Below are 20636 nucleotides of genomic sequence, written 5' to 3' on the forward strand. Positions count from 1 at the left end.
TCCGGATCAGCAGTCCATGTGTAATTAATGAGAGCTGTGGTGCTGGCGACATGTCGGCATTAATAATTCAGCAGCAGTATTGTATTTTCTAAGATGCATTTAAGTCCTGCTGGGAGCTCTCAAAACAAATGTTAGCACAATCTGAAAAAATGAAGGGAGAGGCAGAAGCCAAACAAATAAAATGATGGAAAATAAAGTGATAGTTTTTAAAATAACCACACGTTTTATTGTTTCATACACAGCAGGCAATACTCTTTCCATTAAATAAAGCCAATGTGCACTCATTACTGAGCTTAACAGAGCTCTTTGTCTGTTTAAATCGCAACCAAAAAGAAAACACTGTGAGTAGTTTTAATGCCTATTATAATAAGTCAAAATGACACGAAGGTATTTCACACTAATTCTTAATCAATAGCGAGCAAAAATCAGAAAGAAACAGCAACACTGGATCAATAACCTCATCTCACGTGTTGCTTTGTCTCGCAGCAAAGTAGAGGCTCATCGTTCATTCAGTGCTGCTGAACACATCATAAAAAACATTAATCATTCCCACCACAGAGGTAGAGCAGAGCCTTTTGGTAGTCTCCACCTGTGTCCTCCTGTGAAAACAACAGATGTGAAATTATTTTATTAATCATAAGCCACTCAGAAGGTCCTTTTTCTTCTTGCTAAAATGATGGAGGAAATTTACATCCATTTTTCTTCTTTTCAGCGTTCATAGGAGCAGTTAGATATTTTTACTTGTCTCTTTTCCATTGTGATAGTTCAACTGCTCCACTTGTGTTTGGTATTTTTCCCAATGACACTTGTATGTCACACTGTCTGTTTTCATGCATGTGGGCGGTTGTAGCGTGAATGGGTGGATCGCCCGCTCCTCCTCTCCACATGCTTTGGCGAGAGTTTGTCCTTGAGTGAGACAATGAACCTCTAAACTGCTCGTATTGTCACTGTCACTCTTAACAAAATTGTCAGGGTGCCAAATTATTATGTCACAGTGTTGTCATGAATCTTGAAACCCTCGCCATTCAGCCTACACCCACAGATCAGATCAGAAAGCAATGCTTACAAAACGAAGCCAGAAAGCTCACATAAGCTTAGACCATGAAACTGTATTGAATTAGGAATGATTTTGATACCAGAATTTTAAGCTTTAATATGATACTAGTAGAAATCAAAAAACAAAAAAACCTCGTGTGATGATTTCACACTGACAAAAATAGAAGTTAGACACCTTACAATGAGTAACCCCTAGTTTTCAAATATCCAAAATTGCAGGCATATACCCAGCACTATGTCAAAATTGAACAAATACACTAAAGCATCCGTACAGTTTAGACTGTATGCAGGAATTTGCACGTAATTTTTGATGGATTTATTCCTCTCCAATGCACATGTCTTATGTAGATGATGCAGTCTTGCTGCAGACCGCAATTCTTAGCCTCCCCCCTTCTTGCAGACGACTAATGTGAGCCGCCACATCTGTCAGGATGTTAATACAGGCTAAAACTTTCAGTGGGGGATTAGATTAAACTTCCAGATAGCGCTACGTTAAGGGTTAAGGTAGGGATACTAAAAATTTGTAATCAAAATCCTGACCCGTAAAACCATAATAACAAAATATTTATTAAGGCAGACTACACCGTCAGATTTGAGGAAGAAGGTTGTTGCTCATGAAAACACTTTAACGCTGCTATCAGAGCTAAGGCTAAAGAAGCTATGTTAATTATGCAGGCTACATAGCCAAAGCAGCTGAAGACTTTTCACCATTTTAAGTTTTGCAAGTCTCATTAACCCAAATTTCATTCAAGTAAAAAAGCTACATAGCTAACATAAAAAAAGCTAAAGTTAACAAAGCTTTGTTACCTTCATTAGCTATGGAGGTAAGGTAACATAAGATGTATACATTGCAGTTTTGAAAATCTCTTAAACACATTTTATTCACATAAAATAGCTATTTAGCTAATGTAGCTATAGCTAACAAAGCTATATTAGCTATGTTAGCTTATGTTACATTTACTAAATACATTGTAGCTACCTCAGCTACATGGCTGTGTTACCTACATAGCTAACATAGCTGTGTTAGTATGAACTACATTCACAAAAGCTGACATTGCTCAAGCTAAAGCTAATGCAGCTACAATGTTTACTATTTAGCAAGCATAACTAGATTAACTAATGAAGCTAAAGGAAGCCACTCTTTTGTTAAACTACTTCTGAAATGGATCCTGGATTTGGCCTCCGACATGTATTCTGTTACATTTATGAAACGTTGCTGAGTCTGTAATGATTGCAATCTTATTATTTAATGAATGGGACTGTCAGACTTTGTTTATGAATAAAGTTGAAAAAAAAAAAAACCTTCTACAGTGGCAAATATGTTGTACTGTCAAACTGTCCTGATGGAGGCGGCGTCCCATGGTAGTGGTCCGCAAGAGATCTGTCATCTGCAGCCAGACCCCCACTGTTTTTTTTTTTTTTTTACATTTTCAGTACTTTTTGTTACCGTTAAAATAACTAAAAGTATATAAGTATCTAGAAGTACATCAGAATTAGACATTTTGACATTCTTGGATTGAATAAATTCAAAAATAAAGATAAGATGAGACAAAACACACTAGAGCCCTAAGAAGCATGCATTCATATATTTTCTTCTTTTTTTCTTCTTTTTTGAAAAGGTTTATTTCTGGGGCTTTTTTCCTTTAATCAGAAAGGACAGGACAGTGGATAGCCAATGAAATCGGGGAGAGAGAGTGGGGAATTACATGCAGGAAAGGAGCCACAGGCTTGACCTAAACCTGTGCTGCCTACTTGGAACACGAGTTTTAAAAAGTACAACCTTACTGCTAGGCCATCTGTGTCCTGTATTCTCTAATTCTTGAGGGTTTGTGTGACTACGGTTTGCTCATGTATGATAAACAGTGGCTGTATAACTGGGCTTTGTAAGGTTGATATATAATTAATAGTAAATGATGAGTATTGTGGAAACCCCAGTCACATGTGGTTGTGCACTTTTTCACTGTCTCCAGCTCGCTTATAAACACCATTAACAGGAAACATGGATGCGTGCTGTTTGAAGAGTGGCTGTGAGAGACCTCTTATGTTGTTATTAGAATAAACAGCATGATGGTACCAAAAGTGAAAGATTATGTTTGGGTTATCACACAATGCAAGAGAGTACATAACAACTACATTTACAGCTTTACTGATCCATCAGTAAACATGTATATTTATGAGAATTATCAAGACACTACTTTGGTGTATCTTAATTACAATTATAGTTTCACTTTTATTGAAACAAACTGCAGATTATTAAGCAACCAGCAGCATTGTAGCTCGAAAACAATACTGCCTAACGTGTTCACAGAAGTAAATTCTAGCAAAATAAAGAAAAAGAGAGAAAAGAAAACTCCCTCATGATATTGTGAGTTATGTCCACCATGGATTTATTCATGTAAGATTATTGTATGTTGGTGTCACTTTGCTTCACTTAAACTCTGCCCAGTGGATGACATTGCTCTGGTTCTCTAGTGTAAAACTCTCCTGGGCTCAACAGGCAGTATATTCCCCAAAAACCCTCATTAAACATGAAGAGACTTCAGAGTTGTAAATGGGGACTTGTTGAGCTGCTCATAAGGTGAGCTTTGACCCCACTTTCTTTATATCTTTGATCCATGGAGACTTTATTATTTCTCACATCTTTCCTTGAGTTGAGCAAAACAACTGATTGTGGGAAAAAAATTCAGTTATCTGTAAGACAATCTGTTGAATAAGCCTTTATTAGCTATCCTACAATTGAGGAGTATTATTTAAATACTCCGCAAACATTATTCAAATGTAAACTAGCCTATTAATAACTATTATTTGTATTAAAATGAATTAATTATAAAAACACAAAGTGCCCCTTAGATGTTTTACCATTTTATTGATTTTGTATCAATCAGCTTTGTTGAAAAAGCCACTTTATTTTGACCATGATTGATTTATAAAATCAGTAAAAGGGTGAAATTCCAAACTAGTGAATACTTTTTATAGGCACTATAAAGGGGTTCTCAGGCAAAACTGAGAACCCCATTTCCACCAGTCTTCCCATGTTCAAAATGTCCAAAATGTACATATTGGACATTATTATGGGTGTCTGAGGGGGCAAGCTCAGTCAATAGTCTGCGTAAACAACACCAAAGATTTATCATGATCCATAATAAGTAAGCTGCAAAAACATGAATGAGATACAGCAACAGAACAGCAGCTCCCAGTAGCAGTTTCAGCTTCATTATGAAGCATTCTTTGGCCCTGTTTACACTTTGAATTAATCATTTTGGACACACCAACTGACTGACTTTAGCACCTGCATCCATTCAGTGTATTAGTGATACGTCTGAAATGACAAGGTGATATCGTAATGAACCTGGCTGTCTAATATGAAAACATCAGCCCATACATCCTTCCTGTCAATCTCTTACTGAGGTTTGGTATGCCAAAATGCTGTGTGCAGAGAAGCAGCTGGCAAAAAGAATGAATGGAAGCTAATCAGCCACAAGCTAAGAGGCTAGTGATGCCTCTTTCACAGGCTCTCACCCTCATGTTGTCATTAATATGCTTTCCTTGTGGGTTACTGAAAGAAGAGTAGATTCAAAACTACAAGCCATAAGTAAGTCTTTGATTTGTGGCTCAGGTACTTTTTCTGAACAACTGCATCCAGCTCCCGTTCGAGACAGGGTTCCATTTTTCCAATTCTAGCTGTCTGGGAACCAAAAGTCCGGCTTCTATTACTGAGATGTGAGAAATCATCAGGATCGCTATAAAGAGCTGGAATCCCCATCACTCTGAGTGAGGATAAAGAAACATAAATAAAGCCAGGCTTTTGTTTACTAGCAGAAGACCACAGCTGAAGTCAGCTGATGACTTGTCCTTGCATTCCAGTACACGTTGAGTCTACACTGCCAAATCAAGCTGAATGAAGGCACCCTAAACTACCTCTTTCCCAGAACAGATATTGATCCCTGTTAATGCATTGTCTAAATGGGGTATTTGACATGTCATCCAGTGTTCCCATGGCAGCGATAAACAGCTGTGTCATTGCAGATGATAAGAAATACTACTGATTGTTCCTTTAAGATAATCTTTTTAGTCAAATATGAACTTTAGGGCCATATATAATGGTTCAATTTTACTGCATTCATTACACATTACTTCATAATGTGTATTTGATATCAGCCATTTAGTAGTTCAAGTAGAGGATGGCAATAACTCTGCTTGAACATCTGGCCCCAGGAGAATAGATTAATTCACTTCTGCTTGTGTGAAAGGCAAGGAAGCAGTCTCATCATGCTGAACAAGGCATTTAAAGTAAATTAATAACCTCCTCTACATCGCTGCACTGACATGAATGGTGTATAAGCGATTTACAACCAGCTGGTGCTTTAAGGCATGCAGAAGCTTAGATGAGTATGTTTAGAGCATCAAGTGGAGAAAGGAGGGGAATTTAGCTTTATTTGTTCCAAATGTTTCAGTCAGTGTACTAGAAACGTAGTGAAGGATGCAGGAACAGAGAGAAGAGTAAATGAAGCATGGTAATGAGTGAGTCGTACCTGGATAGTGGTGTAAAGAGACTCTCCATACTTCTTCTTGAAGACGGCTCTGATGTCCAACATGTCCACCTCACTCCTTGACACCATAATCCTCATCAGGGTCTCGTCATCAGTTCCAGCACGCTAAACACAAACAACATCCTTAAACAGATGGAGTTAACCGTCTATGAAATGACTTTGTTATTCAGTTTAAACCCACTTCCTTCTTAGAAAAGAAAGAAAGAAACCTACTCTAAAATGCATGCACGACTGCATGACTAGCATTGTTTTTGTTGTGTTGTATTTCTTTCCTTTAAAATCCAGACTAAGATTCCTGTTGCATTTTTGGGTTTCAGGAATATGCCCCTCCCATACCACACCAAGTGGTATAACTGAAACTATCTAAATTTTCAGATGTATTCTGCATGGGTTTATATTGGCAGGTATTGATGTTAAACTTACCAGGAAGGTTGTTTTTAATTTCTTGATAATTATTGTGTCATTTTGGTTTTATTTTTTTTATTCAGTCATGTTGTCCACATACTGATATGCTCCTGTAAGCTTTCTTGGGAAAGAGGAGGACTCAAGAGGACAGGACAGATTTAAGACTGACTAGGGTCAGAGATATGCTAAAGATCTGGGTGGTCACCTGAGTCCCTGACCTAGTTTCACCTGGGTTTGTGTCCCCATGGGCCTTCCCAGGATTCCTAGGGTCATAGGATCTTGGTTTATGTGATTCTGGGTGGAAGTGTCTTCTGGATTGTTGAAGAAAAGCTGCATTAAATGTAGGTTAGAAGAAGTCTCAGTCCGCTACCTCTGTTAAGGGATGGCTTTTCTGACTTGACATGAATGACTTCTTTGACACCTTTTATTTGAGGTTAATGACTCTCAGGTGATCACACAGATCATTAGCATACTTGTGGTCGGCACAGGCTTTAATATCTAGCTCTGGCTCCAGTCAGTCTTAAAACTGCAGAAACCTTTCAGATTAGAGGTGAAACATCCTTAAAGGGGTATTTCTGTATTTTTGCAGTTGGGTTGTATGAGGTACTCGGTAATAGTAGAGGTATGAGCCTCCAGGATTTCAGGGATTGTTGCCCCTTTAAATAGGATGTGTTTGAAGAAGCAAGGCTACACAATGTAGCATGGTATAGTTTCTCCTTGTAACTTAGCAAGTTCATGATAATAAATGGGCCAATAAACAATGCTGGCTCAATTTAGAAATATCATAATTTTTTGTTTTATGGAAAATTTTGAAACATTTTATTTTTCACCCAGGAAGCCTCTGTATTTGGCACTATTTTGCAGTGCCAGCTTTGGTTACGTGCTCCTCCATCTCAGCATATCTGAACAGCTGTTTGAGTCTGTGAGCTTCAGGCAGGACCCAAAATCCTGGTCAAATGCGAATTTAAAACTTTAATGAAGCCTTCCACCACTAGAAGCAGCAGTAGCTTCAGTCCACGGCCGCTGCCTTCCTGTCAGAGCGTTCCCCTGGCACTCTGCTACACCAAAATATGAGACACTAGTGGTTAGCATGTCATAGGAACAGTGCAGTATAATTAACTACAAAATGGAAATAAAGTTATTGAGGGTTATCCTCATGTATAACTGCTCAACCAAGGTGACTAGTAAAAACATTAAGCAGGATATTAATCTACTCTCTAGAGTAGTTGGTTAAACACTATTTAAATGTGCATTTAGCTGAATAGGGAAATAGACATCTGGGAACATCCTTAAAGGATTGTTTTTTGGCCCACATTTTACCTTAAACTCACTAAACCACACAGAGAAACTGTACCCATCCGCTACGCTGTATAGCCTAGTTTCTCTTAGCGCATCATGTTTGAAGAGGCAACTCTCCCTGAAATCACCTGAGGCCAATGCCACAACTATTGCCTGGTACCATATTCAAAATACTTCAATACCCCTTTGAGGAGGGAGATTGCATCTTTTGACCAGGTTTTGGATTGTCTTTTTTACTTTTTACAAATCTGTATTCTCACATTTCTTTGGAAAACCATCATGTTTTTCTGCATTGTTAATGCAAGGAAATCACCAGTACCTCTCTATTTTGGGCTCCAATCACTGAAGTTTGTCAGACTGAAGCCATTGTATCTTTAATGCTACCTTTGAACTGGGGACTCAGAAGTTGAATGGCCACTACACCAAGATGATATAGACCAAGAGATTATTGCATTAAGTTTTGTAATTTAAACTGTGCTTGGCAAAAGAAAAATCACATGGAATTTATTTAACACCAACTGCTGTCACTTTTACTGTGAAATTCCTGTCACAATAAGAAAGGATGATTTCGGATGGATTATAAGATTGCTCTAAGGTTGACAGGCAACTTAAGAGGATTGCATATTATCACCTGAATTCATCATAATGTTGCTGTTAGACATTTTTTTGGGAAATAAAGTTTTGCTTTGCATAATTTTATTCTTGTTTTTTAGGTTTCTTTTGGGATTAGACCAACAAAAATACCCTTAAGCATAAGAGAAAAACCACACAAGTAGAGATAAAAGAACCCCAGAGAGATACTGTGGCACACTGACACCTACCCTCATTGATTTATACAGGCCTTCAGCAAAAAACTCTGGTACACTTCTGGCACATTTCACTGTGGAGGAATAAAAACATGAGGCACTGTCAGGCTTCTGTGTAGAACTGTGTCCTTGTCAAAGCAAAATGACATTGTATTGGCATTGATTTCTACTGTCAAGTGTTTTTTTTCTCTGTCTCCTCTGTTTCCATTCTCTCTTTCACATGAGGAACAAAACCCTGGAGTCTATAAAGAGTCAGGTTTTGTCCTGATGCATCAAAAGTCTCACCAACAGCGAGAAGCAAGTTCTCCAGATTCCCTGTGGTCTCTCCTTTAACGCTGTCCTCGATATCAGAGCCGGAGATTTTCTGGTATGCATCAAACACTATGGAGAACAATAAAAACACAACAACATATTTTATGTCCTCTTAAGAGTGGAACAAACCCCCTTTCAGCTGTAAAAGCATTGCAGTTATGGCTGCCACAGTTCGAACGTGCTTAAAGCAAAACCCTGCATATAGGATGTGTATGGGGCTTATTTAGCGTGACAAAAAAGGCCAATCAAAATGGCCAAGAATACATTATAGTTGTTTGCATCTCAATAGAAAAGGAAATTAAGCAAGAGTTTCATGGAAATTACAGGGGATTTGTTTGGAAGTTTGGGGGATTTTTTAGACATTTCCATGGAATTTGGGGGGATGTATTTATACATTTTGGGGAATTTGGTAATTTTGGGGAGAATTTACTTTGAAATTTTCAGATATTGGCTTGAAGTTTCTCAGGAATTTACATGGTATTTCAGAGAATTTTGGGGAGAAATAATTATGCTCTATGATAAAGTTTTACTGACCCATTTGGGGAATATTTGACGAAATTTATCAGCATTTTTTTACTGGACACTTCCTTGAAATGTAAAACTTTTAGTGGAATTTTTTTAAATGCTTTGCCATGATAAGTCCTTGTGGTCCATCATCAAATGACTTCCCCATCCCTTTCTCAGTAACTGACACCATTTCTGACTGACTGGAGACCCCCAACAACTCACCAACCGGCCGACCCTCAACCAAAACATCTGCTCTAAAACCTCTTCAGTTCTGTATTTTCTTCAGAAACAAGACCTTCAGGAGATCTGTGGACATCTTTTTTGTCGGAGCTTTAAAACTTATCAGGTCCTACTGATCCCAAATAAGTGGGAGAAATTAAAAATGTAACCCAAGCAAAAGCTAAGGTCTCAGGAGGATATTAATGTGGTGGGTGGGCCCAGTGGACTAGGACAGCAATGTAAATGTATACAGGCAATAATATTTATTACATTCTGCTTGAGAGCTGACTGGAGCCATGCCCAGGAGGCAAATATTAACCAGGGAGGTAGTGCTAATGCTAAAGATTCAATGTGCATGTGTTTCTATTACTAAATGGTATCTAGGGAGAGTATTGTTGAACCTGTCAGGGGCCCTGCAATGTTGGTGGGCAGGCCTGCAAACAACAACCTGCTGGCCTACAGTAGTATCAGCCCTGCTCCTGATTGTGCATAACTTGTATTCTTCTTGATTGATTATTTCTATCGTAAAAACTTGCATTTCAACACTGGGTGTGTGTCAGTTCCTGTGCTTCTGAAGCAAGCCTCAGTAGACACTTGAGGAACTTCAGTTTTTGCTCTGACTTAATTCTCCAACCATAGGGGTTTGTGACAGCAGTTTAAAGTCATTTACGAATGTACTGTTGGCTACACCCCAACAGACTTAACATTACATGAATCATTCCTTCTTATATGACAAAAATCTAGATAAGCAAGGAAGTTGCCCTTCTTATGATAAGGGTTGCTAGCTGTTCCATATTTACTGGGACATCCTGCTTTTTTTTTTCTTTTTTTTTTTTTTGTACATCAAAAATACCAGCAGCATTAAGGCTGAAACAAGTTTCATTCATGGAAGGGATTTTCGGTCAGCTTGTGGTGCTTGAGTGTCCATAAAAATATGGATGAACCAGCAGAAAAGAGATTTAGCAGCTACAAAAAGGAATGAGAAGAAAAAGAAGACTTGGGTTGAACCGGTCAGCAGTGACTCAACAAAATTGTTCTGCACTTTACGTTATACTGAAATTTCAATAGACCATGGAGGTGAGCTTGACCTATGACAGCCTGCTGCTACAGAGATGCACAAGAAGGCCACGCTAGCAAAAGACGAGAGCAATGGAAGGTTTTGTCACAAAAGACTACTTAAAGTTGTCAAGTGCAGAAGAAACGTCCAAAAAAAGTGAACTTAGTGAATCATGCCTCTCTTGGATTTTAGATCCCTGTTTGCCCGTTTACATTGGAAAATTCCAACCTGTGATTTAGCTGATTGTTTATTTTAAATATTATTATTATTATTATTAAAGGAGTTCTCAAATTGGTGTCCAGGAACAGTAAGAGGTCAATAAAGGGGTTAACAACATGTAACTTCAACTACTGACTGGCTTTAACATCTGAAAGTTACAAAATACCAAGTGTAAATTGATAAATAAATTTGACCAAAAAGCTGAAGTATGCCTTGATAGCTACTATAATGTAATTGTCTGAATAAGTTTTAAAACATTGTTTACACTCCACTAGCTATGAACAACACATAAAAGCTCTGTTCAAACATTTTTTGCTATTAGGATGCCAAGAGGCAGAACCTCACCTGTTGTATTATGCAACACATTCAACTGATAGTATTAGCTATGAGTTAGTTGAATGCTAACATTAGCTGTCAAGTGTTTGTCCCAGTGTTTCTCCAGATTTAAGCCATCCCTTATTTTTGCAGTTACCAATCAATAAAAAGAAGAGAAAATGACTGCTAGAATGATTTAGTTCAAAGGTCACATACTATGCAAAACACACTTTTTCAGGCTTTTCTAACAAAATATGTGCCCCTTGCCTGTCCACAATCCCACCCAGGAATCAGAAAAATCCATTCCCTCTCCTCCTCTCTTTCTCCACCTTTCAGAAAAAGTGTGGTGAAACAAGCCGTTCTCAGATTTTCTCCTCATGATGTCATGTGGGGAATTAGCCCCGCCCCCAGGTGCAGCTGGCCCTCCTCTTTTGAGAGAAAGTTCCGCCTTCCTCTACTGGGGAGAGCCAAATCCATCAAGCCGCATTCATTTCCTGATAAGGGCATGATCAGGGGTGGAGTCAGACAGCTCATTAACATTTAAAGCCACAGACACAGAAACAGCTTGTTCTGAGCAGGGCTGAAACAGAGTGTTTTTTTAGACATTCAAAAATCCAATACTGGAGTGATTTTTCAGAAACAAACTTCACTGGCATGTTATGGGGACCTCTGAGACCAATATTTACTTCTCTTAAAGGGGAAAAATCTGCAACCTCCAACATTACAGCATCCTAAACGTGAGCTTAGAGGAAACTGGCCACCATATGAACATGCTGACTGGACTAATAGGTCATTTCTGAAGAAAGTTAGTGGCTTTTCTAGTTATAGAAGAGTTGCAAACTTCTTACAAATGTATCTTATTTCTTATTTGTTGCCCATTTGTCCAGGTTCTCATGTTTTCTTTCAGTCAGGCCTCCTTTCACTGGTTGATTGACCCTTGTTTTGGCACTTGCGTCCATCCCCTTTAATATTTCAGTGAGAGTTGTGTTCAGTTGGCCTTGTTTTTCCCTAGACCAGGCCTTGCCGTTTTTCACTCTGACCTCTCTTAAGAGTGAGTAACTTTTGCCCTCAGGACTGCTGCTGAGCTTGTGCTGGTTGTTTTTCCACTCCTACAAACTCTGATTCTCTCTGCTTTGTGTCATGATCTCACCATGTAGGTTAGTGTTTTTTGTTTAAACAAGTTTCTATCTCTCTTGCACTGTTCAACTTCATCTCCTTCAAAACATTGGTGATTTTTTTTTTTCTTTTTTGCTTCTTTCATGGATGTGTCAGCATCTGGATTTGTTATGGGGAGAATACAATATTAATAATCACCAAAAAAAAAAAAAAAAAGTTAAACAGTGATCTGTGGATGATTTCTCTGCTGATTTCATGATGCTTTTTCAAATAGATTTTTAAATGATTGTTGATGGCAGCAAGGGCTGAATGATTTTACAGCTGTAATGTAGATGTGTGCGTACTCAGTAGTCCCACTGCAGGAATGTGCAATGTTAGTCACATGACCTGAAACACGCCAGACTGCCATTTCTGTGTGTGAGTTTTCTCATATTTGTGACTAATCAAAATTAAAGCTTGCTTGGAATCCCCATCAGCAGGTAGAACTGAACACTATGCAGAGAGAGTCTTTTGCCTTTTCTCAAAGCCAAGAAAGGATCCTGGAACAGCTGTTTCTGAAGGATACTACATCATCGACTGTAATATCAGGACTGTTCCAATGCCAAGGATACTCAAAATTCTTTAAAGGGCTGAGTCCTGAACAAAGAAATTTCAAGGATGCACATCCTCCATTCGTAGGAATTACCCACGATCCAATGTGCACCATTTTCCTTCTCTTCAAAAAAAGAAAGACAAAAACTAAAAGAAGTCGTGTTCTCAACTGCTCAATATAAAATAGCACCATAGAATCTGATTATATTTGCGATTATATTACATTATATGATGAATATGACTGTATAATTATTTATATGATTTTATGGTGATACAATAGCATTTTAGATGGCGCTGGATAAAAGGTTACAACACTTTTCAGTACTGTCTCTGTTTTTATTTCTGCCGCTGCCGGATATATGGAAGTGCCATCCACTGATATAATCAACTGTAATCAGTTTAACTGTGCAACAATTAATGATGGGATCCTACATTGTTTATATTCCACTGCCTGATGCCTCACAAATCATTTTCTGTATTTGGTGTTGAGTGCTTAGTTTTTCTTTTTGGATGCTTCCAAAAATGTACATTTAGTTTCTTTTCCCCGTTGTTTGTGCATTCTACCTAAAAACAGCTGTAAGGCATTTTTCTTTTGTAACACACAGGAAACACCTTCACATATTACAAAGTCAGTGGAGAGTAATGACTTGTTTTTTCCCTCCAGTGTTGAGATGTGTTTCTTTAAACTGCCAACTACTGGTCACTGACCTGAATACAGAAAGAGTCAGAAATGTATTCTGTTTAATAAACAGTAAATGACGTCTCCATACATCTCTACAAGCGGATGCACATTCAGATTTAGAAAACTTTAATGATCCCAAAAAGACCATTCATTTACAGCCCATCCACGTCTCATAGCCAACACCAGCAGTTACATGTCAACACTCAGATCAACAAGCAGAGGATGGTGAGGGGCAGCAAAGTGAGTTAAATAAGAAAATTCATGAATAGCAAACATCAATGAATAGACAGAAGGGTAGAAGTCCAAGTCATTAAAGCTGAAGCTTGTAACTCCTTCAGAGTAGTCACAGGTGTCTTGGTGGCCTCTCTCCCAAGTCATCTTCTTGCACAGTCACTTATAAGTGACTGTCACAATCTAATTAGATTGTGAGGTCGGTCTGATCTATGCAAATCTACACATGTGCCATATTCCTTTTATTTATTTATGATGGATTTAACTGAACTCTGGGGGATGTTCAGTGCCTTGGATTTTTTTGTATCCATCCCATGACTTATACTTTTCAATAACCTTTTCTCTGAGTTGCTTGGAGTGTTCTTTTGTCTTCATGGTGCAACGGTAGCCTGGAATACTGATTAACCAGTGGGTGGACCCTCCAGACATAGGTGTATCTGTACTACAATCACTTGAGACATATTCATTGCACTCAGGTGATCCCATTTCACTAATTGAGAGACTACTATCACCAATTAGCTGGACCTCTGTTGAATAAGGTCAGTAACTTTAAAGGGGATGAATATATACAGTCACTTATTTTACCTTGCATATTTTTGTTGAAATGATACTACTTTGTAGAAATCCATTTTCACTTTGACATTAAAGAGGTTTTTTTGTATTTCTTCCAAATAATAAAAGGTTAAAAAATCCTGGGGGATGAATAGTTTTTATAGGCACTGCATTTGTATGTAGTTCTTCCAAAAGCTCAAATGAGGAAAAGTGTCAACAAGCTTAATACCCTCAAAAACATTCAATCCTGGCACAGAGTGAGGATATTTTTGGTCCAAGTTCAACCCAAGTTCTTAAAAAGGTTCTGACTTTTTAAAAAATCATATTAAAAAAATATTAAGGTAATCCTGTGTACTTTTCTATCTTGTCACGATAATCATTATCAGCAGATGTGATCACAAGCTGTTCAGTCACTTGTACTTCATGTTCTACTATGTATTTCACTATTGACTGACCTTTAAAGTACTAAATTATTTAGGTGACATTGTTAGGTCGAGCCCAAATGGATAACATTGGTATGTCGTCTCTAACCTTCTCTCTTATTCAGCCTTCATACATCACAACATTTAAATATGCTGGCACAAGAACTCTCAATGACTCACCTTTCCTGAGATGCTCTGCGCTCCTGTTGCCAAGGATTGTGATGAATTTTTCCTCATCTGTGCCAAACTTGCCTTCCCCAGCGGCGTACAAGTCCTGTGGCGGCAGATTGAACATTCACACCCATGCACACACACAGTAACCCCGTGTGAATGTGATTTATTGGATCACACAGAAAAAGAAATAATGAAAGGAGGTGGATGGAGGACCTTGTGCATTGTCAAAACTACAGAGAAAAGTAAATGAAATATTCTTTACTGTGTGATAACAAGGCTGGATTTCAGGTCCTGTGTTTGAAATCAACTCATCATTTGTGCATCTGAGTGATTTTATGATTCATGTTGGTCATTCAGGGAGATGGAGGATCAATTAAAGTTTATTGTCAGTGGATCCCAATTCACAGTTCAATATCAACAATTAAAAATGGTTTGTATGAAACAAGGTCCATCCCCAGAGGTCTGTGTGCTTTAATTAATGTACCTGTTCACTGCTCTTCAGCCATGACCTTCAAAATACAAATAAAATCATATAAAGCACATGCTGACATTTAAAGATAAAGACCATCAGGTCAAATGTTTTATGACCAGCAGTTATGCACTGAGGGTTTTTTTTTTTTTTTTGTCATGTGATTTGATTTGCCAAGCCAAGAGTCCCCCATCTGACTGCCAGATAGAGAAGAGTGATTTGTCACTCCACAGAACACATTTTCACTGCTCCACGATGGACTGGTGTGCTTTATACCAGTGGCTCTCCACTGGTGGGTTGGGACCCAAAAGTGGGTTGCAAAGCCATTTTCAGTAGATCGCGAATGTGTGCCTGGAAAAAAATATATGATATGCTTTTATTTTGAAGGATATGTCCCTGTCTCTTTGTTTCTCTGCATTTTTTGTTCCATCTCCAAATGCCACCATTTTCCATTAAAAACAGTCAGATATGATTTCAAAATGTGAGAACTTTGGGGTCACAATTTAATGTTAAGTATAAGATGGTGGGTCCTGACGCAAGACCAGCTGAGAACCACTGATTTATACCATTTAATTTTACACTCAATATTGGATTTGGTGACATGGAAGTGGAAGTTCAGAACTCTCTGGAGTCAGCAGAGCATTGGAGACTTTTATGCACCATGCATGTTAGCAGTTGTTGACCCCACTCTGTGATTTTACGTGGTTCCGCTTCAAGGCTGAGTTGCTGTTGTTTCTGAACGCTTCCACTTTTTAATAATATCACTTAAAGTTGACTGTGGAGTATACAGCAGCAAGCCGTCTCATTGCAAAGGTGGCATCCTATCACAGTACCAAGCTTAGGTCACTGAGCTCTTCAAAACCACTGATGTTTCATCACAGATGTTTGCAAATGGATGACCACAGTCTGAAATGTGTTGGTCTAATGAGGTGTCATCTTATCCTCAAGTGTTGCCCAGTTTGGCATTTCTGTGGAGTGGCTGTCCTCTTGGTTCAGGATGCTTTTTATTCTGAAATTTCCTCAGCCTAGTAAGGCCATTAAGAAGATAAGTCACTTATAGATTAATTAAGGTAGAGCTTATGAGGAGAGACAGAGCTGTGACAGCAGGGAGACAGCCAACATGCAGCGTAGTGCACATGATATGAAAGCTGTTACAATGCAAGCTGTGGCAGACACGTGCAGCAGCCATCATGCACCCAATCCAGAAGAAAGGACTGGCACTTGTCTCATGTCTGTTCCCTGCATACAAAGCTAAACAGCAGCCGTTTAACTTAACATAAAGTTGGGGAACAATGGTTTACAGCTAGTATTCCAATGCCTTTAAATATTAATATTAGAATACTATGTGTTGTCTCTTGAATTATTCATATGTAAAAGTTCACAATGACTAGACAACAGGAGGCAATTTTACCCTCCAGAGGTGAACACTCACAGGCAAGAAAGAGTCCATATTTCTTATTTGTTTAGTTCAGCAGCATCACTCTTGCCTGGAGACAGAATTGTAGTGCAACCAGAGAGCAATAAGTGTCAAAGAGCAACATTTTCTCTGTGACATCAAGTTTTCCTGTACCTGGGGGTTGTTTTAAAATGTGATCTCTCATAAAAGATACCTCTGAATCCTTAGAAACTGAGGTATTTTCTAGCTGCAAGTTTTACTCGTGTTCTTGCTTCTTACCTTAGCGTCTTTCTCTATCTTTTCCTCGTCCACTCCCTCCTCCCTGCTCCCCTACACGGGTCGACGGACAGAGAGATAGGTTGACAAACAGGGAGAAAAAGTAGGTCAGTGTGGATGGAAACACGATGAGCTCACAGCTCTGAGCCCCCGTCAGCCCAGGTAACCCCTGAAGATTACATTATCGTTGAGTGTCCCAGAAACGTGTAGATAATATTTCTGCTGTAAACATACTGTAGCCTGTTGTTGCTCTCCTATCCCCCTCCCTTCCTCTGCCTAACACCAACACCTAAACCTCTCATGACTTGGTAATGGCATCACCAGAGGCTCTCATTATCAGGAAAGGAAACACAAGCCCCCCTCTGTCTACCTGCAGGAGGATCACCAGTAGTTTCTGATAGTGCCCCGAGGTGTCACCGCAGATATCTTTCTCCAGCTTGCCGCTGAACTCTGAGAGAAAGAGGAGAAGAGGGACAGAAGATTGCTTACAATTCCAACTCGGTAAAGCCTCTAATGGTTGCAATCGACCCTCCTGAGCTGTCCTCCGTCGTGCAGCAAAGTCTCCGACAGCAGAGATTTGATTAGTGGGCTAAAGGACAGTGTGGCCTTCTCTTCTTCCCAGATCAAATAAACCAGCCTCTTTGCCTTTGGCCCTTGGTGGCTCTGCTGTTGCATATTTGCCACTGAGGATTTTTGCAATTTTAACGCTCATAGGTCATAAACATTCTTTAGGTGATAAGATGGATTCTGCGAGTCAGTGTTGAAACCTATTTATCTTTTAGAAGGGAACCAGGGGCTCATGCATCACATGAACTGTGCACTTGGGAAGGAAGGTCCCTAAATATTATTTGGACTGAATCTGGAGTCCTGCACCCATTATGGTTCCTTTTTTCTGTACAGTTAATTTCCCTTGAGTGGACAAGCTTTCCACCAGTAGATCTAAAGTACTTCAAAAGAACCACGCTGTGTCAAAGGTGGAAATATCTGAGCCGTACCTGATGTGCAGGCTTTGAAAAATTGCATTGTCAGAAAGTAATGAGTGAAATATCTTGAAAACTGTGAAACTGGTTTTCGAAGAAGTATCAGTCCTTCATTCGGGGTCTCCAAAAGGCAGTTTTTCTGATCGATGTGGAGAGTTGGTGACTTTTCATCTGGCAAAAATGTCTCAGCAACTTAGCAAAGGAAAACCTTGAAATTTGATACACACTTGATAGTCTTAATTTAACTGTAGAATCTTCTATGCACCATCATCAGACCAATGACATATTTTATACATTTCTTTTCATTTATGACCAAATACCATTAAAAACAAAGGTATTATCATCAGCTTTAGCTATAGTGCTCAAACCTAGTTAGCAAAGTATTTCTAGCATTTAGATGCATGAGGATGTGATAACATGTAATATGATACGATACAACAGTAAGATACAGTATGATGGACTTGAAAATGGACTTGAGCTTGTATATTGCTTTTCTAGTCTTCTGATTACTCAGAGTGCTTTTAAACCACAGGTCACACCTAACCATTCACACCCTTTCACTCCACTCTCACACTGATGGCCGATGTCGCTATGAAGAACCGGTCATCAGTATTAGCTATTTCCATACGCATACATATCCAGCGACAAAGCAGGGGGAGCAAGTAAGGGTTAAGGTTGTTTTCACACCTGATAGTCCAGGGGACTCGGTTTGGTTCTGGGCTAAAATTGCAGTCTTGCTGCCCCTTTAAGTGGTTTGGTTCACTTTCACATTGAACTTCGTCAAACGAACCAAACTGTCTAGACAACATCAGGCAGTTATACGTTTGTGCCACTGTCATCCCAAACAAAGAGCAGTGAAGAAGAAATGATGGCGAACGGAAATCCATCTTCTTTCCCTCTTTTGTTTAATACCACATAAACAATGGAATTGAGACTCCTGCTATTAAGTGGACCAGAATCTGCTTGTTTGGTCCGCACCAGAGTTCGTATGAGCTTTCACACCACTCCAAATGATCCGGACTATACAGGAAAACAGACCAGTTTGTTTATTGTGGACCAAACAGCTCTGGTGTGAATACGGACATATCAACATGTGACTGCAGGAGCTTGAGATTGATTGATGGAAAATTAACTCCAACTACTGAGTCACAGTGGCCAAACAATATGAAACAATTTGATACAAGAAGATTTGGTACGATGTGTTACAATATTGTTTATGGTTTTTTTTAAACTACATTGATCTTTGTGTACATTAGAGATAAAACTAATGACTATTTTGATCATCGGCTAGTCAGCGACTGTTGAGATGGAGAGTCAACTATTCAGGGCCATTTTCAAATAAACTAAATAACTGTTCTTGAGGTAATAAGCCTTAAAGAATCTAAATTGAAGCTATATTTTTGTCTTGGTTTGAAACATAACCAGTGATAATGAAGGTCAGGGATTGGCAGCTTTGGTTATGAGAGGGCCAAATAGTTTTATTCATACTAACAGAGGGCAAAATTGTTACAAACTGTGAAATATTCTTAAAAAAATTACAATTACTTTTAATTTAAAAAGAAAAAAATACATTAATTCCATCATGCAAAAGCAAATGGTAATGTCTTATTTTTTCAGTTTGGCACAGAATTTAAACCAGTATTAAGTGTTTTGTTATAGTGCAATGAACATAAAAGTTTGTGGTTATTTTAGTATTTTAATTTACATCTAGGTTACTACACAAATGTATTTAATGATGCATACATATTTCTAAGACAGTTAAGATTGATTTTATCTCTGATATTACTAATATGTACTAGTAATCGAAAATAATCACGGAAATGTTTCTATTTTTCATGGCAAATTGTATCATGTTATCCACATTTTTACAATTCCTAGTCATTTGAAATTAACCTGAGGGCCACACTACTTAGGGGGAGGGCTGCATGTGGCCCCCGGGCCACCAGTTGCCCACCACTTATGTAGGTTAATGTTAAAGGGATAGTGTGATTTTCCTCTGGTTTGGTAATGTTAATTACATCTTATCTACATATATTATTTCTGTGGAAGAAAACAAAGATTTTAAAGGTTAGCAAAAACACTGGAGCCAAGTAAATATTTTCAAGCCTAATTTACACCTACCATTCCTTTTGCACATATTGTAATTTCTAAACTGCAAATGTTTTTTTTTTTTAAATATATGCAAGTGTCACTTTTTTTAAGTCTTTGTTGTTTTTGGTTCTTATTTTTTTTGATACTGCAAGAAATTCCATACAATGGACTTGTTACAGAGGAATGATCATACCATGAGATTTTGATACCATTACATCCCTAGGTGTTAAAATGATTTAATCCTGCATTTAACTCTGATACTGCTGTATCAAAGTAGCATGACTATAGATTTTTTTAGTCCTGCTGATTGTTGGATGTTCAAATGAAATAATGTAGGATCTTGACGATGTTATTTTGATTGGTGTGTGAATAAAACCCTGCAGAAACATTAGAATGACTAATCAATACATCCTCAAGTAAACACATTCATCTACATTGTGTCTCTGCTCAGAGCTGGGGAAGTCACCTTTCTTGTAGACTTTGATGATATCTTTAATCTGTTCTCCGCTCCTGGAGGCCAGGATCTCAATCAGCACATCGTCATCAGTCCCGGCGCCCTGGGAACAAAACAACAATATGTGGATGAACTCAATATGTGGGAACACTGCTTTGTGTGGCAGCGTGTCCTGAAAGCAATCTTATCAGCTGTTATATTATTTTCGTCTCACGGTTGGTAAAGAGACAAAAGCTAAAAAATGTTAAAAAGAAATGGTTGACACAGTGGCGAGGCGTGACATTGGAGGATAAACTCAGTCTGCTGGAGTGAATTAGCTCCAGGGTTCAGCCATATCTTACAGATAATTCAGCTCTCCTTGCTGTAATTAACCTTTCAGCTCAATATATCTGACGTATAACTCTAAAACGGAGCAGGAGGTGTGGTGGGAGTGTTGAGGCCAAGTCCTAAATGCCTA

General features: G+C 38.6%; 1 protein-coding gene across 1 annotated transcript in view; it reads right to left on the minus strand.

Moving 5' to 3' along the window:
- Window positions 1-539: 539 nt before the first annotated feature.
- anxa5a (annexin A5a) overlaps window positions 540-20636 on the minus strand; it is a 45811-nt gene continuing 25714 nt past the window's right edge. The window contains exons 4-11 of the mRNA XM_041797246.1: window positions 20192-20282; window positions 17025-17104; window positions 16658-16708; window positions 14520-14613; window positions 8402-8497; window positions 8132-8190; window positions 5589-5711; window positions 540-599 (exon numbers count right to left, since the gene is read on the minus strand). Coding sequence (XP_041653180.1) covers window positions 540-599; window positions 5589-5711; window positions 8132-8190; window positions 8402-8497; window positions 14520-14613; window positions 16658-16708; window positions 17025-17104; window positions 20192-20282 — 654 coding nt within the window. The remainder of the gene's footprint in view (window positions 600-5588; window positions 5712-8131; window positions 8191-8401; window positions 8498-14519; window positions 14614-16657; window positions 16709-17024; window positions 17105-20191; window positions 20283-20636) is intronic.

The sequence above is a fragment of the Cheilinus undulatus genome, linkage group 10 (assembly GCF_018320785.1).
Source record: "Cheilinus undulatus linkage group 10, ASM1832078v1, whole genome shotgun sequence".
Taxonomy (NCBI): domain Eukaryota; kingdom Metazoa; phylum Chordata; class Actinopteri; order Labriformes; family Labridae; genus Cheilinus; species Cheilinus undulatus.